At 40.6% G+C, this 27,624-nt stretch overlaps 1 protein-coding gene across 4 annotated transcripts in view; it reads left to right on the plus strand.

The window, feature by feature from the left end:
• Positions 1-27,624, plus strand: part of LOC122549012 (matrix metalloproteinase-16-like) — a 252,380-nt gene that overhangs the window by 114,568 nt on the left and 110,188 nt on the right. For 3 of the 4 annotated variants that reach the window (XM_043688128.1, XM_043688130.1, XM_043688131.1), the window contains one exon: positions 4,790-5,094. In XM_043688128.1, coding sequence (XP_043544063.1) covers positions 4,790-5,094 — 305 coding nt within the window. Of the gene's footprint in view, positions 1-4,668; positions 5,095-27,624 lie in introns of all 4 variants that reach the window. The other variant, XM_043688132.1, reaches the window with a different exon arrangement.

A 27,624-nucleotide genomic window follows, 5' to 3' on the forward strand; every position in this document is an offset into this window, starting at 1 on the left:
TAGGTAGCCTGCTAGTACCCTGGAGGGTTCCCAATGGTTTGGAGAGATTTCTCTGCAGGGTGGATGGCCTACCTCTGATAGCTGTGTGCTAATTAGCGACCAGTACTCACAATGGCACCAGAAACATCACCAGACTGGGAATACTGGGAAATTGAGCACATTTGCCATCTTGCTGCTCTATTATACACCACCCTGACCACTCACAGCCTACTCCTACCATTCAGGGCGATGATTAACCTCTGCCCATTTATTCAATATCTCCCTCCACAGATGCTGCCAGACCTGTTGAGTATTTCCCAATCTCACTGCAAATTTCCTCATATTTAGCTAATACTGTTAACACTGGTGTATTTAACACCATCACCTCCACATAATGTAATGCACATCCAGGGAGGCTCCAATCTGAGAGCCACCAGAATCTGGAATTGCCATCTGCCCTGCCTAAATCCTCTTGCTGAACTCAGTGAAAGATTCAACATTTACAGCAGATGAGCAAGACAAGGCAGATGGGACAGCTATACTGAGTCTAAGAGCATGGTGCTGGAAAAGCACAGCTGGTCAGGCAGCATCCGAGGAGCAGAAGAAGAGCTGATGTAGGGCTTTTGTCTGAAATGTTGACTCTCCTGCTCCTCGAATGCTGCCTGATCAGCTGTGCTTTTCCAGCACCACTCTTCGACTCTGATCTCCGCATCTGCAGTCCTCACTTTCTCCACAGCTCTGCCTGACTCCGAATTTGATCGTAATGCTTTCCAATTCCATTGGTTGAAAGTGCACTGCTAATGTAGGAATAGAGCAGCTGAATCCAATGATGTATTCCCTTCCAAATTCAATTACATTGGTTTGGCTAGACTCTGCTATATACAGTTGTCCAAAGACCCTCTTGATAGAGGACAAGGACTGACAAGTTGTGCTGCCATAGCAATATAAGAAAATAAGACCACAAAGCAGGAGTAATCTGTTCAGCTGATCAGGTCTGCTCTGCCATTTAATCCAATCATGGCTGTTCTCATCTCAGCCTCAACTCCACTTCCCTGCCCACTCCCCTTTAATCTGTCACTAATTAATAATTTGTCTATCTCCTCCCTAAGTTTATTCAGTGTCCTGGCACCCACCTCATTGTGGGGCATTGAATTCCTTGGATTCACATCCCTTTCTGAGAAATAATTCCTCTTCAGCTCTGTTTTGAATCTGCCACCCCTTAGTCTGAAGTCATTGAATTTCACATCACGTAGTCTGGAGTATGAGGACTCCGTTGAGTTAGACTACATCAATGGTATTCTAACCTTGAGTTCAGCAAATTGTAGAATCAAACAAAATATGAGAGGAAGTGCTGACCCTTTTAACGTAACACTTAGATTGCTAGATTCTCGGATGTGAATATTCAGGGAAAAGTGTTGAATAACAGTCCAGGTGTTGGAGATAGTCAGCAGGTCAGGCAACATCTGAGAGAAAAGGATCAGTAGGTTAGATTTGCCTCAGAGAGCGATTTGGAGCTAGGTGCTAAATCAGTAGAGTAGTGGTGAACCCAATGGGATGGCTCTCCCACCACTGTCCTACCATCTGCACTGTGAGAGGAATTGGTTTCCTACCCCTTTGTGGTGAGCAGCTAAAAGCTAATTTTAAGGCCAACACAAGTGCTATTATTCCTTTCCTGGCATTAGGCAGGCTCACTGCTGAATCTAGAGCTCACAAACTGTGTATAGACAACCTCTGGATGACAGATTGACCACTGGAGAGTTCTCACAAATGCCTATGATGAAGACACAAGGCAGAAACAGTTACGGCTGTGGCCATAATCGTGGCTGTGTACATCAATGGCTTAAACATCTCTGAGTATCTCTCTCTCTCTCCTCCTTAAACATTTTCAATAAACACTGGGGGAACCAATTGCAAAATGCCATCCTGCACTTTGCTTCTGAAGCAACAGTCATCTCTCCTGGTGGGCCATTGGCTGTGCTACAGGTCCTGTTAGGTATTTCATTTTGGTGAAACAAACAAGGGCAGGACTTATACAGTTAAAAGTAGGGCACTGAGTAGTGTTTTGGAAGATAGAGACCTAGAGATTCAGATATATAATTCTTTGAAATTTGCATCACATGTAGACAGGGTGGTTAAGAAGGGATTTAGCACACTTACCTTCATTTCTCAGACCTTTGAGTATAGGAGTTGGGATGGCATGTTGAGGTCGTACAGGACATTGGTGAGGTTTCATCTTGAATACTGTGTGCAGTTCAGGAACTCTGCTATAGGAAGGATATTATTAAATTGGAGAGGGTTTAGAAAAGATTTACCAGATTGTTGCCGGGAATGGAGAGTTTGAGTTATAAAGATAGGCAGACACTTTTTCACTGGAGGTTAGGAATTTGAGGGGTGACCTTACAAAAGTTTACAAAATCACAAGGGGCATAGATAAGGTGAATAGCAAATGTCTTTTCCCTCAGGTGGGGGAGTTCAAAATTAGGGGGCATATTCTTAAGGTGAGAGAAGCAAGTTTTAAAAAGGACATGAGGGGCAACTGTTTTACAGAGAGTGGTTCATGTGTGGAATAAACCACCAGAAGAAATAGTAGATGCAAGTACAGTCACAATATTTAAAAGACATTTGGATAAGTACATGGAGGGGAAAGGTTTGGAGGAATATGGGCCAAACGCAGGCAAGTGAGACTAGTTTAGTTTGGGATTATGGTCAGCATGGACTGGTTGGATTGAAGGATCTATTTCCATGCTGTATGACTCAATGACTCTATAACCTCCTGCATGACAATGCTGCCCACAACCCCAAGAAGAGCAGTGAGAAGTGACCAACTGGGAGAATGCCTCATGTAAACTTGCTGTGATGAGTGCTATGATGTGATACATAACCTTGGGGTCAGCCAATAATCTTGATGCTGGGACCTTGATACCTTATGTTCAAGATGATAACCTTTAATCAGAACAAAGATGTTTTCTAATGGGTGTGATTGAGTTTAAAATGACTTGTCAATATTTGAAGAGCAGGAGTCAGTACTTTTCTCTTATTCATTGGGACACAAAGTAATTTATCTTGACATTCTCGCAATGTTATTTTGGGGATTTTTTTCTCATGTACCATATTTACTGTATTTGCTTTCCTAAGAATGGATCCTGCAGTTTTAAAGAGTGAAATTAGTTGAGATGTTCTGATCTCATAATTGCAATTCTTTGTTTTTATTTTATAGAGCCATAGAGTCATATGACACAGAAACAGACCCTTCGGTCCAACCAGTCTATGTCAATTATAATTCCAAACGGAACTAGTCCTGCCTGCCTGTTCCTCACCGAAATCCTTCTAAACCTTTCCAACCAAATATCTTTAAAATGTTCTAATTATGCCCACATCTACGACTGCCTCAGGAAGCTTATGCCATATGTGAATCACCATCTGAAAAAAAATTTACCTCCATGTCTTTTTTATGATTTTTATGATTATTGTTCCCGTAAATTACTATACTTGACATGGAAGTTCAAAAATTAAGCATTTCTTTTCTAAAATTAATAGAAACTTTAAGAAAATTAAGACATCTTCATTGTGCGGAAAATGCCTTCACAATGATTATGGCAAACTCTCACCTTCCATAGAAGTGGACACAACTTTTCTTGAGACATTGATTCTTTTCTTTTCAAATTATGACTTGAAAAAAACTCCAAAAATATGAATATTTGAGTATTTTTGAAAAGAAAAACATGTTTTGTCAAAAAGTTTTGTCTTGGACTTTCAGTTTGCAAGAAATACCAACTAAGTTAAAACACTTTTCTATACTGTATGAGAAGAGAAGGCTGGTGGACTGTAATTGTTAGAGACATAGCCGTGGAGAATTCCCCAGTTAAATGATGACTGATAGTTAAGTGCCAAACTATAGTTTAAGCTTAAATCAGGCATTTTGACTCTGATTGCTCAAGGCATTGTTCTGTGAAATGAACTAGAGAATGACTGTCATCTGTTTTGACCAGTGAAACAGGCACAATTCTTGTCCTTGTTCTTTCTATCTATCTTTCTAGCTATTTATCGTAGCGACTGTGCATTTAAGTGCACCACACTACAAGTCTGAGAGACAATCCAAAATCCTTATAATACTCAGGATTATTTTGCAAATGTTATCCAATCATGGCATTATATGGAACGTTGGACACAGTGTTTTAAGTTTTGTAAACACAGCTGGTTGGGTACAGTTGTTTGTTGCGAACAGCTGAAGGCATATTGATTTTTGATACGATCTGCCAGTCTTTGGGTTGTATGGTCACATCCACAGTGAAATTCATATGCCACATTGCTCACTTGTGTGAGATGAAAAATGTCTTTTTGGCTTGGTGGCAGCATTCTTTTAGTGACAAACTCCACTTGTGTTGCCATTGCACTGTAGTGGCGTAAAACAGCTACTGTCAAAAGATATAACCAGATTGGCATATTCTCCATGGCAATGCATCTACCAAGCAAGGTCCACTTGCCAACCAATTGATACTCTCTTTCCATAGTATAAAAAATTGCTTTGCCTTTACGTTGGTATTCTTATGATTTATCCTGATGAATGCAAGATGGAAAGGTTTGATATGATGCGTCTTTTCTCAGCAATACACAAATACTGTAATACCTGACAACTATATGAATATCTATCAGATAACACATATATGTTAATTATCATTTGTTTTTCAGTAGTCCAGATAAGCTGTCAACTGATCAAGAAAAACTAAAAGAAACTGTTCTAGTTTAACAATGTCACAAGGATGAAATCCTTTTGCGAAGATTCTCATTGCCTTTCTTACTTCACCTACAGCATTAAAAACTTCACTCCTAAAGTAGGAAAACTAGAAACACACAGAGCGATACGCCATGCCTTTGATGTGTGGCAGAACGTAACTCCACTGACATTTGAAGAAATACCGTATGTGGAGTTGGAAAACAAGAAGAGGGATGTGGACATTACAATTATGTTTGCTTCTGGTTTCCATGGTGACAGCTCACCCTTTGACGGTGAAGGGGGCTTCCTTGCACATGCCTATTTCCCAGGACCCGGCATTGGGGGTGACACTCACTTCGACTCTGATGAACCATGGACATTAGGAAACCCAAATCATGATGGTAAGCACTTTTATTTACAAAAGTAACCTGTGCAGTGTTTGAAAGACCTACATATACAGACCTTATTACAATTGACAGAATAATTATGACTCATCTTGCTTTGAAGTTCTCTTGATGTTAATGAACATTACCTGGATCCAAGGGAGAAATTGCTGTAACAGGCGGCTTTTATCAACAGATAATTTATTATAGGAACTGATACTATAAATAAATTAGACACTGACATTATTGCTTTTCCTCTTTAGAGACTGCACTAAAATAAACAGTAAATCCAGGCTACAGCTGTTTCCTTTCAAAGGCTTCTATAAATGAAGATGCATGACTCTGACATTTCTGTAGTAATTTCAGACAATGTACATTCAGACATATTTTTCCAGAATTTACTTTGCTAAATATCCTTAAGAAACTTGTGGGGAGATGGGGGCAAGGTAGATACATGTAACAAAAAGAGTAATTCTTCAGTGTTGTGGGAGATGCAGCAAAGCTGCTATAATTTGAATCAGTAATTGGTTGCACCATCATCTTAATGACAATGATCTGGGTTAAGTCCTATTTCAGTGCCTGAGCGCAGAGGTCATGGTTGGTACTCCAGGCAGTCCTGAGGACACACTGTGCTGTCAGAAGTGACACCTTTCAGATGTGACGTTAACCTGAAGACCATCTGCTTGCTTGGGTGGAAGTAAAAGATCTCGTGACACCAATGTGAAGAGCAAAAGTTATCTCCAATGTCATGACCAATGTTCATTCTTTAATTAACATCACAAAAACACAGATTAGCTGGTCACGATCATTTTACTGTTCATGGAGTTTACTGAGCACATATTAGCTGCTGTATTTCCAAATAATGGCTATTACTACATTTCAAAAAAGAAAATTGGCCAGAAAGCACATTGAGACATCTGGTGATCATGACAAGTTAGACATGAGAGCAAGTTTTTTTTTATATTGATGAATGGCCAAGATTCAAAGTGTTTCATATTTGTAAGATTGAAGCAAACAGCTACAGGTGAAGCTTCACTACTTGAAAAGTATGTACTCAGGCGCAGAATTTAAAAATATTCATTTTGCCTTGTATACTATGCGATGAAACTTTCAAAGAGTTTAATGTACTTAAAAATCCATGTGCTGTACGTAGACTGACTGTGCTATTAGGGAGGGAGATTCAGGACTTTGAGAGAAGACACTGAATAAATGGTGATATATTTCCAAGTCAAGATTATGAATGGCAGGTGGTGGTGCAGTTCGTGCCCTTCTATATGGCTGTGGTCATGGGTTTAGAAGGTACTTCTCCAGGAGCCTCAGTTAATTTCTGCAGTGCACCTTATAGATGATGCACACTACTGATAGTAAGTGTCAGAGCGTTTGTTTATGTATGCTAATCAAAAAGTTGCTTTTTGATGCCTATGGTATTAAGCGTCCTGAGTGTTGTTGGAGCTGCACTCATCCAGACAACTGGGAAGTATTCTGTCACTGGCCTGTACCTTGTAGAAGGTGAACTGGGTTTGGGGAGTCAGGAGGTGAGTTACCCACTGTGAGACTCCTATACTGTGCTGGTGTTGCCATAACACTTACAACACTAGTTCATTTCAATTTATGATCAATCCTAACCACAAGTAAGTTGACAGTGGGGATTCAGTGATTATGATGCCATTAAATGTCAATGGATGATGGTTAGTTATTGTTTTGTTGGAGGTATCATTGCCTGGCACTTTCGTGGTGCAAATGTTACTTGTCCCTTATTAGCCCACACCTGGATATGGTCCAGGTCTTGCAGCATTTGATTATACATTGCTTTAGTATCTGAGGTGTTGCGAATGCTGCTGAACATTGTTTGATTGAGGGAAGGTCATTGATGAAGCAGCTGAAGACAGTTGGGCCTCCGATGCTACCCTGAGGAACTCCTGCAGAGATATCCTGGAGCTGAGATTGCTGACTTCTAACAACAATGACTATATTCCTTTATGCCAGGTATGACTCCAATTAATAAGGAGCATTCCTTCTGATTTCCATTGACTCCAGGTTTGACTGGGTTCCTTGATGTAGCTTGATGTCAAGGCACACTTTCATCTCTCCTCTGGAATTCATTTCCTTTGTCCATGACTTGAAATGAAGTCAGCTGCTGAGTAGCACTAGCAGAAACCAAACTGAGTAGCTTATTGCGAAACAATGGCTGCTTGATAGCATGGTTCCAACACATTACTGATGATGAAGATTAGACTAATGTGGCAGTAATTGGCCAAATTGAATTTATAGAGTCATAAAGTCATAGAGATGTAAGCGATTTTCCACATTGTCAAGTAGATGCCAGTATTGTAGTAGTACTGGAAGAGCTTGTTTAGGGGCACAGCAAATTCTGGAGCTCAAGTCTTTTGTTCTATTGCCAGAATGTTGTCAGGGCCCATAGCCTTTGCAGTATCCAGTGCCTCCAACCATTTCGTAATCATATGTTGAATGAATCAAATTGGCTGGAGACTGGCATCTGTGATGCTGGGGACATCTGGAGGAGCTGAAAATGTGTTGTGGAAAAGCGCAGCAGGTCAGGCAGCATCCAAGGAACAGGAGAATCGACATTTCGGGCATGAGCCCTTCTTCAGGAATCATCTGGAGGAGGCTGAGATGGATCACCCATTTGGCACTTCTGGCTGAAGGTTTTTGCAAATTCTTGAGCCTTATCTACTTGCACTAATGTGCTGGGCTCTCTCATTATTGAAGATGATGATATTTGTGAACCCTTATTCCCCAGTGAGTTATTTAATTTATAAATGGAAATGACAGGGCTGCGGAACTTATATCTGATCCATTGGTTGTGGAATCACTTAGCTCTGTCAATCACCTGCTGCTTTTGCTGTTTAGCAGGCACACAGTCCTGTTTTGTAGTTTCACCAGATAGTCACCTCACTTTTAGGTGTGCCTGGTGCTGTTCTTGGCAAGCTCTCCTGAATCATTCAGTGAACTAGGGTTGATCCCTGACTGGATGGTGAACCTACCCAAATATTATTTCATTGTAATACAGAAAATGAAAAAATGTAGAGATTGTACATTCAGTGTCCAAGCTCTCTTGGATTAATGAGAAGTTTGAAAATTTCCCCAAGCAGCCTTCATATTCTTCAAATATTAAGGTTTGAAAGGTAAGAGCAGGAGATGTTGATGAAGGCCCTGAAGCCTGTCCCACTATTTAAGTAGATCAATTATGTGAACAAATGAAATTGAAGTAGAGGTAGACTATTCGGCACTTCAAGTCTGCTCTGATATTCAGTAAGATTGTGGCCAATCTATGTTATTCGAATTCCTTATTCCAATCTTGGCCCAGTAACCTTTGATTACCTTTTCTGACAATTAGCTACTTCTGCCTTAAAATGAACTTGCCTCCACTGGCTTCTGAGGCAGAGAGTTCCAAAGTCACATCAACAATTCTTCTCAACTTTGTCCTGAACAGATGGCCAATAATTTTAAAACAATGCCTATTAGTTCTCAACTGATCCACAAGAGGAAAGATCTTTTCCATGGCCACCTTGTCCATGCCAATGATCTTATACACTTCAATCAAGTCACAATCATTCTTATAAACTCCAGCTTATCCTGAGCTTTCTCTTAAAATTGATGCGATTCCTGACTTGTTTTGTTTGTAACTGAAGTTAGATGGGGTAATTAAGGTTATTGCAAATAAATTATGATTTTTTTTCCATATTAGTTTTATTTGCAATGGTAGATAATTAATTATAAGTCTGAAATCCCTGCTTATTTTACTTAAAATATCACAAGAAAAGTAACAAAAAATGTGTGATGTATGTCTATATACAAGAACAAAACAAAGCAGGTGCCATTATAAATGTGAATGGATCCATATCCAGCAAGTCACATTAAAGATTTTAATTATAACTAAAATTTTAAAAACTACTGTGGATGCTGGAGATCTGAAATAAAAACAGAAAGTATGTAAGTTAGCTCACTGAGCTGGAAGGTTTGTTTTCAGATGTTTCATCACCATGACTAAGTAACATCATCAGTGAGAGTGGGTGAAGCACTGGTGGTATATCCCACCTCTCTACTTATAGGTTTTGGTTTCTGAAGGTGGATGGTGTCATTTCTGGGTTCTTTTTTTCAAGGGAAGGTAGATGGAATCTAAGTTGATGTGTTTATTGATAGAGTTCTGTTTAGAATGCCATGCCTCTAAGAATTCTCCTGCGTGTCTTAAAAACAGGAAGTGCCTGTGAAACTCAGCAGGTCTGGTTACAGATGTGAAGAGTTAACTGAGTCTATAATTCTTCTTTAGAACTTGAATAAGATGTCATATTAGACTCAAAATGTTAACCCTGTTTCATTTTTCACAGATGCTGCCAGACCTACTGAGTTTCTCAAGCACTTTCTGCTTTTAACCTGCTCAGTGGAAAATTGATGTGACTGGATGAGGCACATATATGACTTCAATGGAGGATAAATCAGATGGGTTATAAACAGGTACAATCCCATCAGTTTCCAGCAGATAAATTACATTAAAGTGATCCCTTCAGATGCCACTTAGAGAACATAACTTTTTTAAGCATGCTGTTGACTACAGTATACATAAGTTACATGAGTATATGTTGTATAAATGTTTGACTTCTATGTACAAAGTCCAAAGGAAGGAACAGTCACTCTAAAAACCAAATATTTATCTTTTGGAAAATGTATGTGTAGGGAGCTTATTCAGAACAATTGAACTGAGTAATATTTATTTTCTTCACACAGAAGCTGATACTCATGAGCATTTTTTTCCAATGCTGTACCAAACTGATTCTAATAAATTGGTCAGTTTATTCTGCTTTATTCCCAAGATAAGCAAGGCATGTTGATGGATGAAGTTCTATGGCTGTCTGTCATAGAAGAGTAGAAAGAGTATTTATGCTTCAATTAAGATTACAAAAACAGATCATCTGCTTACGGACCAGATCAAAACCTCTTTAAATATATCAAAGAGATAGCTGAGACCCTAACGTTTATGTTCTTTACAGGCAAGTGTAAGGTGCTGCATTTCAGATGTGAGTCAATTGGTCACACCACTAGGCTTTAAGAAAAACACACTTTATTCTTACAGTACAGTTAAAATACAAACAAAAGAAAGATGATTTGGTATAACTTTAGCTCTATTGGAAAACATAACAGAATAATGTATTATTTAACTACTAAAGAGCAACTGTTCCAATATAGTAACATCCTAAAGACACGCCCTTGGTTAAGGCAAATTCAGTAAAATAGACTATCTCACATGCAGAGCTTAAAAATGTGTTGCTGGAAAAGCGCAGCAGGTCAGGCAGCATCAAAGGAGAAGGAGAATCGACGTTTCGGACATAAGCCCTTCTTCAGGAATGAAGGATTCTCCTTCTCCTTTGATGCTGCCTGACCTGCTGCGCTTTTCCAGCAACACATATTTAAGCTCTGATCCCCAGCATTTGCAGTCCTCACTTTCTCCTATCTCACATGCAGTTCTGCAGTCCAGGAGGAAAGAACGTTGAGACAAAATTCTGGCAAAGAGAAATTAGATTACTTACAGTGTGGAAACAGGCCCTTCGGCCCAACAAGTCCACACCGACCCACCGAAGCGCACCCACCCAGACCCATTCCCCTATGTTTACCCCTGCACCTAATACTATGGGCAATTTAGCATGGCCAATTCACCTGACCTGCATATTTTTGGATTGTGGGAGGAAACTGGAGCACCCGGAGGGGTGCCCACGCAGACACGGGGAGAATGTGCAAACATCACACAGTCGCCTGAGGCAGGAATTGAACCCGGGTCTCTGGCGCTGTGAGGCAGCAGTGCTAACCACTGTGCCACCGTGCCACCCATAAAGATGTTTAACAGCTTCGACAACGAATTTCAAAACTCCTAAAACTGAAAACTAAACTAAAACCCCGGCTCTGTGGGAGACTGATCATACCCATTCATGGTGCATCTATTGTTCTAACTTAACAAAGAAAGCCCTCACAAGCTGTTTACTTCATTGGCTTCTTCAAACAGGAGAAATTGTACCTTATAAAGCCCTAGTATCATCACACTGGTCGTTATTATATTACTGTTGTATAATTGGCTGCTGCATTTCCCACAATACAACAATGGCTATGCTTCAACATAATTTATAAAATAAGTATAAATTGCTTTGGGACATTGTGTGGTCATGAATTGTTCCAAATAAATGCAATACTTTCCTCATTCCATTAACCATATGTATCACATTTGAATGCCAAAAACAATCAACTCAATGGAACCATGATAAGCTAGATTACTTGCCAGATACTTCTGCACAAACTTTCTCAAGGTCATACAGGCGAGGAAAGTCTTTCCAGTATTTTCTGTTTTTATTTCAGATTTCTAGCATTCATGGCACTTTGCTTCAGAATAATTTCTATCACTCCGGTATCAATGCCACAGATCCAAGCACTTAATGAGCTTAAATTGGTAGAACTTCAGTAAAGCTGCTCTGAAGGTTGAAATCTCCAGTGTTTTCTATTTGCATGACTTGGTTAAACATGTACCAAATCGATATTTTTTAGATTAGATTACATTACATTACAGTGTGGAAACAGGCCCTTCTGCCCAACAAGTCCACACCGACCAGCCGAAGCGCAACCCACACCATACCCCTACATTTACCCCTTACCTAACACTACGGGCAATTTAGCATGGCCAATTCACCTTACCTGCACATCTTTGGACTGTGGGAGGAAACCGGAGCACCCGGAAGAAACCCACACAGACACGGGGACAACGTGCAAACTCCACACAGTCAGTCGCCTGAGGCGGGAATTGAACCCGGGTCTCTGGCGCTGTGAGGCAGCAGTGCTAACCACTGTGCCACCCACCATGCCGCCCACATATATGCTCAGAACGTTCTGCTTTCTCTTGGACTGTGTGAAGTAACTCTTATGGATTTAGCCAATACCATTTTGCAGCTATTATTAATTCAAACGATTGCTGGCTGGAATGCTCGCTGTAAGTTGTAATAGCAGCCCAAATATTTTCTCCAACTCCTCGGCCAGTTAATCTATTTTTTGGACTGTGTGAAGAAAAGCCTCTGCATGTCTTCACTATGCTTTGGAGAAATGCAATGAATTTTTTTACACTGCAAAAGAGAAGAAATACGATTAATTTCCAGCCAAGATTGAATGGTTTGAAAATCTCAGTGTTCTTTTGTGTTATCTTAAATAAAGTGTTCATTTTGTACTGGCAAGTACTCAATGAAATGTTGGATCATTCATGTGTTGAATGGAAGATGAAATGATGAGAAAGAAGTTTGGCAATGCACTTATATATCATATATACATGAAGGAAAATGGACTGGACGCTCCTCTACCATCTCATCTGAGATGAACACGATGAAACATTTGATATAACACATCAGACAATGTGATGTAGGTAAATGTGGCAGGGTAATAGGTTTTCGTTCCCGCAGATAATCCTGTCATGAATCATTCTCACCATCACTTTGAAGACCATTCAGAGGAAATTGAAGTCAATCAGTGGAGGTCCTCAATGACTCTAGTAGATGCACCCATAATGGCTTAATTTCCCCTGGGAGCCGAACTTGTGTGGAAGATGAATCTGGCTCAAAAAAGGGTTTGTGGTAGTGGCAGGGTCAGACCATAAAAGAGAATCTATTATATGTTTAAGAGGTGGGGGAGTCCAGAACTAGAGGGCATAGGTTTACGGTGAGAGGGCAAAGATATAAAAGAGACCTAAGAGACAACATTTTCACTCAGAGGGTGGTACTTGTATGGAATGAGCTACCAGAGGAAGTAGTGGAGGCTGGTACAATTACAGCATTTAAAAGGCATTTGGAAGAGTCTATGAATAGGAAGGGTTTGGAGGGATATGGGCCAAATGCTGGCAGTTGGGACTAGATTGGGTTGGGATATCTGGTCGGCATGGACGAGTTGGACCGAAGGGTCTGTTTCCGTGCTTTACATTTCTATGACTCTATGACACAGAATTCATGAATTGCACCTTCATGCTTAGCATGGTTTTTCACAGACACAAATCTCAATGGGGTTAAATTGGAAAGCTCTCAAAAAAGTCATGAGGACCCAGTTCATGATTATCTCACATCTATTATTTGCAGGCAGTATGTCACCTTAGTGCTGCTGCTCATTTATGTGATCGCTGTGTCCAACCAGCACTAATCATACTCGTTCTTGGCTGTTGGCATCAGCAGGCGGACAACATCATGAGTTGCGCAATGGGTGGCACGGTGGCTCAGTGGGTAGCACTGCTGCCTCACAGCACCAGAGACCCTGGTCCGAATCCAGCGTCAGGTGACTGTCTGCGTGGAGTTTGCACATTCTCCCCATATCTGCGTGTGTTTCCTCCAGGTGCTCCAGTTTCGTCCCACATTCCAAAGATGTGCAGGTTAGGTGAGTTGGCCAAATTAAATTGCCCATAGTATTCAGGGGTGTGTAGGTTAGGTGCATTAGTCAAGGGAAATATAGAGTAATAGGGTAGGGGAATGGGCCTGGGTGGGTTATTCTTCGGAGAGTCGGTGTGGACTTGTTGGGCCAAAGGGCCTGTTTCCACACTGTAAGGATTCTAATTCTAGAGGCTGGAAATACTGAAAGCTAGCCCATGCTGCTTTAAGCTGGTCTGTGTCTCTGAAATGTGTGGTGTTTGTGACTGGAGCAGCTTGCTGGAAAGGAGAGACTGTGCAGGGGTTCTGCTGTTGAAGGACTCAGATGTGATATCGCTGAAGTCACCCAAAGGACGAAACTGATTGGCTTGCAAAATGAAATGCCTGATACATTGTGAATCTTGCCAGAAAGTCTGTGTGCCGGGACGAGGAAGATGAGTGAGGTGAGCGTCAACTTGACATTGCACAAAGCTGGGAGTCATCTTTGCCGACATGGAAGTGATGGTCAATTCAATCAACACACATGAGAACCCAACCATGCTGCAGTGACTGTTGAATGCTGTCACAGCTAGCATTGTATCACAAGCAACAGCAACCCAATCTCTGAATATTGTCATGCACTTACAGCTGTGGTTCCTTGGAATGCAAGTGTACTGACCTTTCTGTCAGGTTGACAGCATTTGGTTTTCCAACACTGTCAGTGTTCTTTTTGTTACTTATCCAGTAGATAATGCAAACTAGTAATGCTAAAAGTGCAGACCACAGTTCTGCCACTAAGTCCAGAGTTACTTGACATGATCCTGCTAGCCATTTCCTCATTTAAAGCCAGCAGCCTTCCACCATGCAGGTCACTAATGTAGCTCACTGTCGGAACAGTAGGAGAGGAAAAGGCACTGGTGAATTCAAAAAGGTGATTAGTTGACCTTTGTAAGTATTTGGCATCATTTCATTTATATTTATGTAATGAAATGATTGTTTTTGAATTGTGGTCAAGTGATGGTCAGTGATAGAAGAAAAGTAAAGTGTTACATTGCTGGTGAATGGGGCTTTGTCCTTGCAGTTCTTATAATCACAAATGGATGAATTTTTTATGGACAGTCCAAGCAGAAAGGGTTGTCTAGGTTACCTTCTTTCTTATGTTATTTCTCCTCAGCTGCTCTTATATACTCTGTGGCAAGGCCTCTGCCTTCATGTTAAATATTCTTAGATACATGTATTGCCAGAGTCCACCACAGATCTTGACTTCTGCTCTTGAGGAAGATCTTGAGGAGTTTTAGAAGACTCCTCAAGTGTGGCCCAGACAGTGAAAGTGTTGTTTCAGCACTCCAGTTGCCTGCTCTGTCACATAGCCATTCTACCACAGGCAGTCATTGAATGCATGTTACACACCCATGAATGTATGAAGCTTTGGGGTCATTAGCCATTCCACCAGCAAATAGTTCTTGTCACTCAAAAAGCATCCTATGGTTTAACCTGGTGATTTAAATGCAGCTGGTAAGGGAAATGCCATAGTCAGAAGGCATTTTGATTGCCACTAAAATACTAGGCACGATTTGTCGCCATGCACATTTGGACAGCATAGGTTCAATCATATGTCTATGTCAGTTCATGGAAGTCTTCCCCCATGCTTCAAACAGTGTGATGCTCCAAATGAATATACTCACTTGTCTTTACAGTCCCTCATGAACTACGGCTAATTACCTTAAGGTAGGAAAGACGTGGCACCGGAAAAGGTCATGAACATTGTTTTTCCAAGATTGCAACCACCTCCAAACCCCACAATACTTTTGACAATGTACTTGCAGCATCTGCTTGTTTTTTTGGAAAGAGAGAATGAAATGTGCTAATCTCTCAATGAATTTAGGGCACAATAACGGATGGCAGACTATAAACTGGTGTTAAACAGAATCAATGCCTTAAAGTGCATAAAAAAGGTTATCCTGACTGCTTTCATTCTCACCTTTGTTATCTCTAAAACTGACCATTTCAATGTATTGCAATGTCTGGTGTCTCAGATTCAACTGCAAAGGCATCCATAACTGCTGTTCATGTCCTTACTCGCACCAAGTCCCATTCACCCACCGGTCTTTGTGTTTGTTGATCTATATTGACTTCTTTGAAATTTAATGTATATTGTCAAGTACCTTTAATGGCTTGCCTACCTATCACTGTGGTCTACTGCAATCCTCCAAACTTCTGAAAGATCTACACTTGTCCAATTGCGTCTTGGTGAAAACCTGTTACTATAACTTTTTCTCTTCACCTGCCAAGGTCCTACAGTCTGGTATTTCTTCCCTAGATCTCTCTGTGTCATTGTCTCCTTTACTTCATTTAAGACACTCCTTAAAACCTATGTCTTTGACCAAACTTTGAACCATCTTCTTTAAGACTGAAGTGTATGGTTGAGTGTCTATAATTTTACTTTATAATGCTTTCGTGAAGTGACTTAGGATTTATTATCATGTTAAATATGAAACTTCTTTTATGGGCAGCACAGTGGCTCAGTGGTAGCACGGCACAATGCCAGAGACCTGGGTTCGATTCCATCCTCAGGCGACTGTCTGCGTGGAGTTTGCACATTCTCCCTGTGTCTGTGGGGGTTTCTGCCAGCTGCTCCACTTTCCTCCCATAGTCCAAAGATGTGCAGGTTGGATGGATTGACCATGCTAAATTACCCATAATGTTCAGAGATGTGATGGTTGGGTGTGTTAGCCATGAGAAATGTCGGGTTATGGGGATAGGGTAGGGGGGATGGGTCTGGATGTGGTGCTATTCGGCCAAATGGCCTCTTTCCACACTGTTGGGATTCTACAGATTCTATGGAAAAAACAAGAATACAATTAACTTGCTAGTCTATGGTGTAAATTGGAACCTATCTCAGCTGAGCCTCAACTGTAACACTAGATTTGATGTCAACATGTATAAACATGGTTTTAAATTATAATACACATTGTTCTACTATAATGCACATTTCATTAATGTGAATTCGCTGTAATGTGATTGACGAATTGGGGACACTGTTTCTAAAGTACAAACTTTTAAAACATGTGGTGGTTGTAATGCAATTACATCGTCAAGACTTTAAGCGCTGTTTCTAAAGCGTGAATTTTCTATAATGCAGGGTTGCACAAGAACACAACCATTGCATTATAGAAGAACTACCTGTAAAGCAATATAGTTGCCTTATTTAAGAACATAAGAAATAGGAGCAGGAATAGGCCATAATGCACCTCAAGCCTGCTGAACAAGTCAGTAAGCTCATTGATGGTCTCCTGCCTCATCTCTATTTTCCAGTACATTCCCATATTCCTTGATTCCCTTAGAGACCAATATTTATCGATATCTGTCTTGAATACACTCATTGACTTATAACTGCAGCCTCCAGGGTAGATAATTCTAAAAGTTCACAATCCCTGAAATGAAGAGATTTTTCTCATTGCAATCCTAAATAGCTGCCCTCTGTCTGGAGGGGAGGAAAAGAAAACTATTGATTGCCTTTCATGTCAGATAGAGAAAGCTGACTGTTAAATCTTTACATTAAATTGTACGAGGGCAAGATTTTAACTGCAAGATAGAATGCAGTTGATTGGAATGTATTTACATGCTCCATGATCAAGCAGCTTCAATCATTGTAAAAGGCTGTTCTGAAAGGAAGAGAGTGTGTCAGGAAATTGGCATTTGAAAGACTAATTTCAATCAAAGAACAAACAGTTTTCAATTTGTGAATGCCTTTGGAATATGGCATGTTTTGTGAATCTATAAAACAACTTATTTAACCTATGAAATTAGTAACTGTGTCCAACTTGATGAGCACATGACCCTATGCTATACTGGTGAATGGATCATGTATGATTGTATACTTTTTGAGTCAGACAATTAACATAGAATTTAGAGCAAACGCAGTATTTGAACCCAACTAGTTTTTGTCAGTTTTAATGTTCCATGCAATCTCTTTCTATCTCATGTTAACTAATCATGATCAAAATATCCTTCTATCTGTTTCTCCCTCCTGTATTTATCTAGCTTCCTCATAAATGTATTAAGCACTTCCAATCTATTTTATGCTTCTTGAAATGTACTATTTGCATTTGACAGCATAATTGCTGCAATTGTGAAGTTATATTCTGATGCATTAGTATGTACGCTACTCTTTGAGTGATTTGCAGTCACCTGACTGCAGCAAGCCTGAGAAAATGGGACAGAGCTCTTGCTATCCACAGTTGTACTCTGGATCATTTGCAAAATACCTGTCAGGTGGCACCACCACACAGATCCACTCAATCCCTAACACATTTTGCTTCAGAATGCTTATTACTATGTGGAATTTAGTCAACCCTATACATTTCTTCATAGCAGGCAACTTATCTTTTTTCATGTAAAGGAAAGGCTGAGACCACCATGTTGGTTTTTGAACAAACTCTTAAGGAGATGGATTCTGCAAGGTGTTCCACTCTGCGTACTTATACTATTTGTTTCTCTGTTTTTTTTGCTGAAGTTATGTTGGTTTATTGGATAAACTGCTGTAGAAATTCATCCTCAACCTATCTGTGATATAATTAAGATGGCAGTTTTCTTACAGTGTAAGAAAGAAGGGAGCAATGTCAAATCAATTCTCAACCAGTGCCTGTCGGTGAATCTGCAGCTTACAAGTACTGCACACTCTCCTGTTCAGAGACGAATTGTCTTTGCTTCTTCAATTACCCTATAACCATGTCCTTTCTCTCTATGACTCCAAACCTGAAGATATGAAACAGCAATCAGCAAAGGTTGGAGCTATAATTTAGTATTAAGGACTTTGGAGGGGAAGTGTGGGCTAGTCATAGTGAAAAATGACAATTGGACCTTTTATTTTGTTCAACTTCATATTTCCTTTCCCATATCTATTTTTCCCTCTCTCTCCATTTCATTTGTTTCTGTTTGCTCCTTGACTCCTTTTGATTTTTCTTTCCTCTTTACATTACAGTCAAGCTTTATCAGAGAATAAAGACTGTAAGAACCTCGGATTCCGTAAGTCAGAAATAGAAGCAGAAATTGCTGGAAAAGCTCACCACGTCCGGCAGCATCTGTGAAGAGAAATCAAAGTTAACATTTCGGGTCGACTGATCCTTCTTCTGAACTGAATTGAATTGAATTTATTGTCACATGTATCGTGGCACAGTGAAAAGCTTTGTCTTGCGAGCAATACAGGCAGATCAAGGGGTTAAGTAGCATAGACAGTAAATAATAGGTAAACAGCAGCAAAAACAAAAACACAAGTACAGGCAAATGTTAAGAGTTTGTGAGTCCATTCAGTATTCTAATGGTAGCTAGGAAAATGTCCGTTTATATTTGATTTGATTTGATTTATTATTGTCACATGTACCGAAGTAAAGTGAAAAGGTTTGTTTTGCATGCAGTACAGGCAGTTCATAATATACAAGGACATACAGATCATAGGGTGATTGAGTAAAGTGAGGTATACAAAGTTAAAGCTGCACAGAAGGTGTACAAAAAGCAAGATCAGTATTAGATTTGAAACTTGAGAGGTAAATGCAGAAGATACGGTGGGTGGAGGGGGTAAGGACTGAATGATAGCTTGGGATATAGCCCAAAGTGGGAGAAGAACAGCTGGTCAGACAAAGAAGTGTATATCGGTCTGGCAAGGAAGGTGATTAGCTAATAATGGGGACTGTTAGTGGCTAACAATGGGTTGTGTGTAATAGCAGACAATGTGCTAACAGTTTTATTGGAGCCTGGCTGGACAGCAGCTTAAAGATAGCATTGCATCTGTGCCTGAACTAGAACATATATCCCACTGTATGTTGGGAGGGGTATGTTGTTCATTATGCTCAAGCTTAGTGCGGTCAGTTTTAGTTGAGTAAGCCACTCCAGAGGAGAGCTGCCAAAGCGTTCTGGCCAGTTGCTCCACAGTCCCATTGAAGGGCCTGTCCATTTTCAGAACCGCACTTTATTTCTATCTGGTTAACTGGCTGCAGGCAGAAGCCGATTACTATGAATGAACCTGCAGACTCTGGCATACTTCAGAATCAGGTTGTGTGATTCACATCTGAGCTGCCTGACTTTGGGTTTCTTGTGGGGAGTAAAGCTGCAGCTACTTCTAGTTGCACAATAGTTTCTGATATTCTCCAGACTATCAAGTTTCAAGTTTTTCAAAGTGTGGCATGTTTCCAATTTTCAAAGCTTCAGAATTGTAGCTAGACCGCCCCCCCCCCCCCCCCCCCCCCCCCCCCCCCCCCACACACACACCACCACCACCACACACACACACACACACTCTCTGGAATTCCCTCTCTGATCCTGTCCTGTCTGTGTCTCTCCTGTTGAGATATTCCTTAATACCAAATTGTTCCCCACCATAAAATGTTGACATTCATTGTGTTCAATTGCATTCAAAATAATAAGTATATCATTTGACATCAAAAGGTTTTAATTTGGAATACTTACTGATGATAATTAACAGTATTTATTTGTCATCAAAAGTGCTCAATTCACCATCTTTTAGCATGATGATCTTCCTACTTCCAGAGTCAGGGAAAGTGGTGGTGTAGTGGAACTATCATTGGGCTAGAAATCCAAATGGTCTGGGTGGAGAGGGCAGGAGACTGCTGCAAGGGGTGCAGGGAGGTACTACAACTGATGTGGGAAGGGGTGGAATAGGAGCTACAGGCTGGGAATGACCTAAGGAGATTGGGAATTATTCACTGGGAGGTGCTACAATCTGGTGAGATAAGAGCTACAATGTTGGAAGATGATTGCAGGGAGGTTTTGCAATCTGACCATGGTGGAGGGGTGAGAAGGAGTAGAGGAGCTGCAATCTGAGGGGGAGTGATTGGAGGGAGCAGGGAGTTATGCATCTGTTTAATCGGGCCATAGAATCCAAGAAACTTGCAGAATATCTTGTGGGAGAATCCAATCCCAATGAATATGAATACAGCGGGGAGAAAAAAGTACCTAACTAAAATAATGGAAGAATCTTTCCATTATTTTTTTTGATGTGGGATATTACAAATTATTACTTCAAATAAATACCAACTTTATTCTCAAGAGCCTATTAAGATTAGCCATACATTTCAACATGTGCAAATCTCAACTAAAATCATCACTGGCAATTCTTGCAATTTTCTGTGCAAATGTTTGTTTCAAAACTGAACAATTGGCATGCCTCTCAAATGGAATTTAATTAAGAGAACACATTTAGTTCTGAGAACAGACAAAATAAAACAAAGGAGAAGCAGGAAAGCTGGAAGTCAGTTGACAATAGAAAGATCACGAATTATTGCCTATAAGCGTATGGTAAAGGACCACCTTGAAATCGTGTTTGGAAGGTTTGCCCAAATTTGCCAAAAGCACCAATCCTCTAGAACCTACACCCCCACAATAGTGATTACTACAGTGACTGGAGCGCCAATGCTGCCTAAAACAATCTGCATACTGCAGCAACTAGGACCTTAAATTTCAGACATCAGATTTTGTTTTAGTTATGTTGCCATGATCACTAGAGATTTTCCATATGAACAAGCTCCTTGATGGCTTTTCACATCAGATAAGTATCTTCTGAGTACTTGAATGATGCTACTTGATCACAAATAATGTTGTTGAGGTTTGAATTGTATCTGTGCATGTCAGTTATTGACGAATCATGTCGTTTGATCACAATTTGATGGCAACAGATGACTAAATGATCACTTTGGAATCCAGATGATTGCAAATGAATGGTACTGAATGTAGAATGGTGTCAATATTTTCTGACAGTGTTATCTGTGCTAATATTGACTTATGTATCTTGCTGTCAAATTCTGTTTGAATATACACCTATGAAGCATCTTATTATGTTTAAGTGGGCGCTGTAACTCTTCCAGTGTTGAATAATTGCATATTTGTTATGCTAACAATCTCTTTACCTCATCTAACATTCCTTTACATAAAAAAGTGAATGAGTCAATATATCATAAGGTCAATTGTTATTGTCCCTTGATTTGTGGAATTCTTTACAATGGACTATTCTTTTTTAAAAGATCACACCACCCTTTGCAAAAATAGCAGGGATGTTAAAATATATTTCTTACTATAATGGGAATAAATATACATCAGAGAGGTTCAAATTTCAAAAATTAGTTCTAACAGGTCGCAAAGATGCATCATCTACCTCTGGGCTTACAGCAGCCCACTGAGCAATCAGACGGAGATGATTTCATCGTTGCCTGAAGAATCATAACAGAGGCTGGAGGATCTTGCCACTATGACTACTGGCATAGGATTGTTTTGTGAGAATGCTGTTTTATCATTGCACAGCTATATCTGCCTGATACTGAATGATGAACAGTAAAGCCGGAGCCTAGTTCACTGATCAAGTATCTAAAGAGAAAGTAGAAAGATTTTTGGAAGTTGACGGTTATGAGGTGTTGGCACAAAAGAGAAATTGACACCTGGGGCGGATCAGCCATGATTTTTGCTGAACTGTGAAGCAAGTTTGAGGGGCTGAATGGCCTAATCCTGCTCTTATTTCTTGTGTTTGTAAATCTGAAATATTTCTTTTAGACAGCTTGGAGCCTTATTAAAACATAGAAATTTTCACCTCGAAACGTCATTAGGAACTGGATGGTATTTGAATGGATGACTGAGCAGGGTACAGCCCTGAAGAAGGGCTTATGCCCGAAACGTCGATTCTCCTGCTCCTTTGATGTTGCCTGACCTGCTGTGCTTTTCCAGCAACACATTTTTCAGCTCTGATCTGCAGTCCTCACTCTCTCCAAATCTGAAATATGTCCAATTTGGAAAGATGGGGAGCATTCAGGCCATTTGTACAGACGGAGAATATAAAATGAATTAAACAATATATGATTAATAAATACAAGGCTAGTAGAAAAGCAGATTTCCATTTTAATTCCAGCAAGTAAATTAAATGAATCATTGGGTTTTAATGCTTAGCTGTACAGATATGGACAGCTTTGGTGCGTGCCCATTGGGGAGTGATAGTGGCTGTGCCAAGTCCATTTTAATGGTCAGGTCTATTTAAAGTGCCACTTGCCAACAAAAATGATTGGGAAGTAGGCTCAACTGTTAAAAGTGTGTACCCTGCTCAGTCATCCATTCAAATACCATCCGGTTCCTAATGACGTTTTGAGGTGAAAATTTCTATGTTTTAATAAGGCTCTTGTGTGAGCCAAGCAGCCTCCAAGCTGTCTAAAAGAAAGTTTGGCAGGTGGCAAATATGAAGCCAGACAGGTTGGTAAGTTTTTGACGCAACCATTATATCCAGATCCTTAGAAGAATGTGGGGACTGAAGTTGCTGGAGATCAGAGTCGAGAGTGTGGTGCTGGAAAAGCACAGCAGGTCAGTCAGCATCCGAGAAGCAGGAGAATCGACATTTCGGGCATAAGCCCTTCGTCACGAATTTCCTGATGAAGGGCTAATGCTTGAAAAGTTGATTCTCCTGCTCCTCAAATGCTGTCTGACCTGCTGTGCTTTTCTAGTGCCACACTCTCGTATCTAAATCCCTATCTCATTTTCACAAAAGATGCAAAATATTCCTGGTGCTGGGAATCTGAAATAAAATGCAAAAGTTCTTCTAATACGCAGCAGGTCAGGCTCCATGTGTGGAGAGAAATTGTGATAATGTTTCAGGTGGACAACCTTTCATCAGAACTCAGACTGCGCAAGGGGAGAAAGGAAGGGATGAAGCAAGACAGGAGCAGGCTGAAAAGATTAAAGAGCCAGGGCAACATTGTTTATGGGTTTTGGAAAGAAGGTAGAAATGGGTTTGTGGACTGGTAGGGATAGTTGGGGAGGGAAGACCTCCTGAAGAGTTGAGGCTGATGACAGTCCTGAAGCCCATAGCGCAATGTTCAATATTAGGGCAATGGTAGGAGCAATTGCCGAAGCATTGGCATTCTGCCTCTGCTAGGTAGAGTCATGCATTGAGCATCACTTTTCAAACTGCCGTAAATAATGACTTGGGAGATCCACTGGTAAAAACACACCTTTGAAGAACTGCTTACTTAATAGCGGATGTGTCCAGCAAAACAAACATTCATTGGTTGCTGAAGAGAAATATCCAAAACGCTGGCATCCTACTCATTGTCTAGGTGCTTCAAGCATGGTTTACATAATTGCATTGTGGGTTGTAAAAAGGAAGAAGGGTTTGTCAAGCACTCTGCTAGAAAATAATCCCTTTAATAGAGGGAGTCTCATTAGTGTTTTGAGAGACCATCATAAATCTATTTGTTTTTGATCAAACCCTATGTAGGTCAGCAAAATGAATTAAGGGATAAAAACTGCAGACAGAAGCAGATCAAGTAATGCCTGAGGTGTTCTTGTTGAACACAGCCATCCATTCTGTCACTTGTTTAGCTCCAGATAGAGGCAGGGAATGTTGAAAGCTCAAATCATTGTATTATTTTTCTCGTTGGTAACTTTGTTAAATCACATGGCCAGTTCAGCAATTATTAGAGCATTCAGAGATTTATGTACAATCCCTGCAGGGCAGCTGTAAAATGAAGGGAGATATTGCGACATGAAGAGAGGCCCTTGTGTTTTTAAAATGAGAAATTAAGGTAGAGGGTCAAGGACTATGACAATGAAATAGAACACCACCTCATTTAAAAGAAATAAAGATAGAAAAAGTATAATGTGTGGAATTTAATGTCCTTTGTTGAGGAGGGGGCATTAGATTGGGGGGACGCTGTCAGAAAAGGACACCATCTGCTTCCTGCCTCTGCCCTGATAAATTTAAGGAAATCTCGTGAATGGCCCTCCCTCTCCAATGTGCACTCCAGATTTAATTCCTCACTGCTCCTTGTATTTAACTAGCAGTGGGTAGTGAAATGGCTGGGCAGGAAGCTGAAAAAGTAAGTCCGATGGGGCTTTTCTGAGGGGTGCTGAGAGATGGTCGAAAGACCCAGCTTCAAGAATGGGAGGAGCTGCTGAGAGCCTATGGCCTAGATCTCTCAGCAATCTTAGGGCTCTCGCTGGGATATTGATGGCAGCTACCCACTGCTCCCTGTAGCCTCTCATTGAGCAGCAATTCTAAAGGAGGCAATTTCTGACCTCACGGTCAGGAACCCAGGGTGGACCTACTGCTGGCCAATATTAGCAGTCCTGTTTGAAAGGAACTAGTGCAACTCTCTAGACGGCATTAAACCCTGCTCAAACTTGCAGAGAGATGATTCAAAGTTTGGGTTTAAAAAACATGAAGACTGTGGAGATATCTTAAACCTAACTTACCCAGCAGTAAGCTGATGGAATCAAATCAGATGTCTGATGTATGCATCACCAGATCTTATTTTCCTTTGGCTGCCTTCCTATCACCGAACAATGCATCAACTGTTTCTATGCAAGAGCAGCATAGCACAACTGAAGCACAACCAGATTTTATTTCCAAAAATATATTCTCTGCATTGTGGTAACATTTGCTGTCATGGTGTCTTTCTTGTGACTGGAAAGCTTAATTTGTGGAGCATCACAGACTGCTTCTGATCTGGAAGCAGACCATTTAGTCGGTACCAGCTTTCTGGAACAGCAATTAGCTAATCCACATCTCCCCTTTCCCCGACAACCTTGCAAATTCCTTCTATTCAGTTGCTTATTCAATCAAAGTTTTGGAAGTCATGCTCAAATCTAAGTTAACTGTATTCTCAGACATCACATGGCAGAACCTTATCACTCACTGCGAATAATATTTTCCCTTTCCTCGCTGCTGGTTCTTTTACCAGTTACTGTAAATCCGTGCTATAGTTCGTGATGTTTCTAACAGTAGACATTTTCTCTCTAAGCTGTCTAGACCCCTCATTAAATTCCCTCTAAACTTCTGTCCTCCTCCCAGGAGTAAAGTCTCAGAGTTTCTGACCACCTTTTTTCAAGCCTTCACCTCCTTCCAAAAATATCATTTTCAGAACTGGCCATAATGGGCAGAACTTTTTAAATAGGAGACAATGAGGTCTGCAAGTGCTGGAGATCAGAGTCGAGAGTATGTTGCTGGAAAAACACAGCAGGTCAGGCAGCGTCCAGGGAGCAGGAAAATCGATGTTTCGGGCCGGAGCCCTTTATCATACCTGAAACATCGATTTTCCTGCTCCCTGGATGCTGCCTGACCTGCTGTGTTTTTCCAGCAACACACTCTCAAACCAGAATCTTTTAAGTGTTTGAGTAAAGTGGTAGTCATGATTTGGAGGTGCTGATATTGGACTGTGGTGGACAAAGTTAAAAATCACATAACACCAGGTTATAGTCCAACAGGTTTATTTGGAAGCACTAGCTTTTGGAACACTGCACAGCCACTTGATGAAGAAGCAGTGCTCTGAGAGCAAGTGTTTCCAAATAAAACCGGTTGGACTATAACCTGGTGCTGTGGGATTTTTAACTGAGTAAAGTGGGCTATGGTTAGATGTGAGGTGAAACCAGGCAAGAAGAACGACGAGGCTGATCTTGATGTTGAGATCATCTTTCTCAAACTTTTACATGTTTTACAAGCGGCCTGGCATGATTCTCACCAGAGAGCAGTTAAATGCCATTTGGCAAGACCTAACATCTGGCCTTTCTCACAGTCTTTGTAATCATGTCTATGACAGCAATGTAACCCCTAAGCAATTGCTAAATGCAATAAAATATAACAGACTCTTTGAATTAGACCAGGAAGTGGTTTTCCTCCAAGCAGTTGCCTACATTTAAAAAGGACGATGGTGACAGTCTTCATGAGCAGACGCTGATACACCGTATTGAGCTGGTCTGTCAATGCAACATATTGTATCCATATTTATAAAGCCGAAGATTCCATTTTCCTTTTTAATCACATTTTTATCCTGTATTGCCACCTTCCACAGTCATATCCAGTTTTGTTTGTTTCTGCCCCACCTTTAGAATTGTATTCTGTCTCTTGTACTTCCATGCAAGATGTATCATTTCATACTTTGCTGCATTAAATTTCATCTGCCACTGTCCATCTGTTTCAGCAACCTCTCGATGTCCTCTTGTAGTGTACCCTATCTGCTTCAGCATTAACTGAACTTCCATGTTTTGTGACATCTGACAATTTTAGAATTGTTCCCTGTACATCTAAGTCCAGTTCATTGACATATATCAAGAAAAGCCATTGTCCTAGCGCTGACATCAGGGGAACGATTCTGTATTGCTTCACTACTACTGACTGTTTCCTGTCAGTTATTCAATGCCCTAACCATACTGCAACTGTCCCTTTTATTCCAGGGCTTTAAACTTTTCTGGCATGCCAATTATGTGACATTTATCAAAGTGGTCTATTAGCTACTGAAATGTTTCTGTTGTGTACACCTCAATATGTGCCTCAAAAAGTCTTTCTATGCAGCTTCTTTGCCTCATGTTATCTGATGACGTCTGAAAAAATAAATTAGGGATTTCTCAACTGACATTGGCAGGGAGTCAGATACAGATAATCACATAGTTGTCAGCTGCTCAGAGAGGATGAGAGGATAGAAACACGCATTATTGTGGTACAGTGGATGAAAGGGTTTGTTAGGAAGCAACAGATTGTTAGGAATTGAGCTCTTATTGTGAAAGAAAGCTGCTGTAAAATGTACCCTGGAGCATAATGAACAATCATAAGAAGCTATCAAAGTGCTTTAGGACTGTGTGGGTGAGATGGAGCTACTCATGTTATGCATGGCGAATACACTCCACTAAATCAAGGCTGTGGTAGACTCTTCTCATGACACAGCTGGTGACACCACTTAAAGTCTCGAGGCCTTGTAGCAAAGACACTGTGCTGCTTCCTTTGACATACATTATTACCTTTTGTTGTAAACCATTATCCACTCCTCAGGGCACTGGATGACCATGGTAACTACCTCCTTGAGCTATATTAATATAGCATTCCCATCTGAGGGACAACACACCTCACTGCTCCAAAGATTATTAGGTGACCGGGCTAATGGTTTCACTTATATTTACTTTGATCCCCAATATGACATTTCCTTTTTTTAGAGGCCGCAGCTCTTCTCCACAAATCATGAGTGGAGCTTGTTTATAGAATGAAATGCATAAATAGGTTCAGCGCTACAATTGTACGGCATGGTCGTAATAGAAGTCCAATGTGAAAATTACGTTGTGTTACGGATGGCAAATGAGGAGGGCAATGCCTCCTTCTCATCTAAACTGATACAGAAACCATAGGCACGGTTTG

Source organism: Chiloscyllium plagiosum, chromosome 4 (assembly GCF_004010195.1).
Source record: "Chiloscyllium plagiosum isolate BGI_BamShark_2017 chromosome 4, ASM401019v2, whole genome shotgun sequence".
NCBI classification, from domain to species: domain Eukaryota; kingdom Metazoa; phylum Chordata; class Chondrichthyes; order Orectolobiformes; family Hemiscylliidae; genus Chiloscyllium; species Chiloscyllium plagiosum.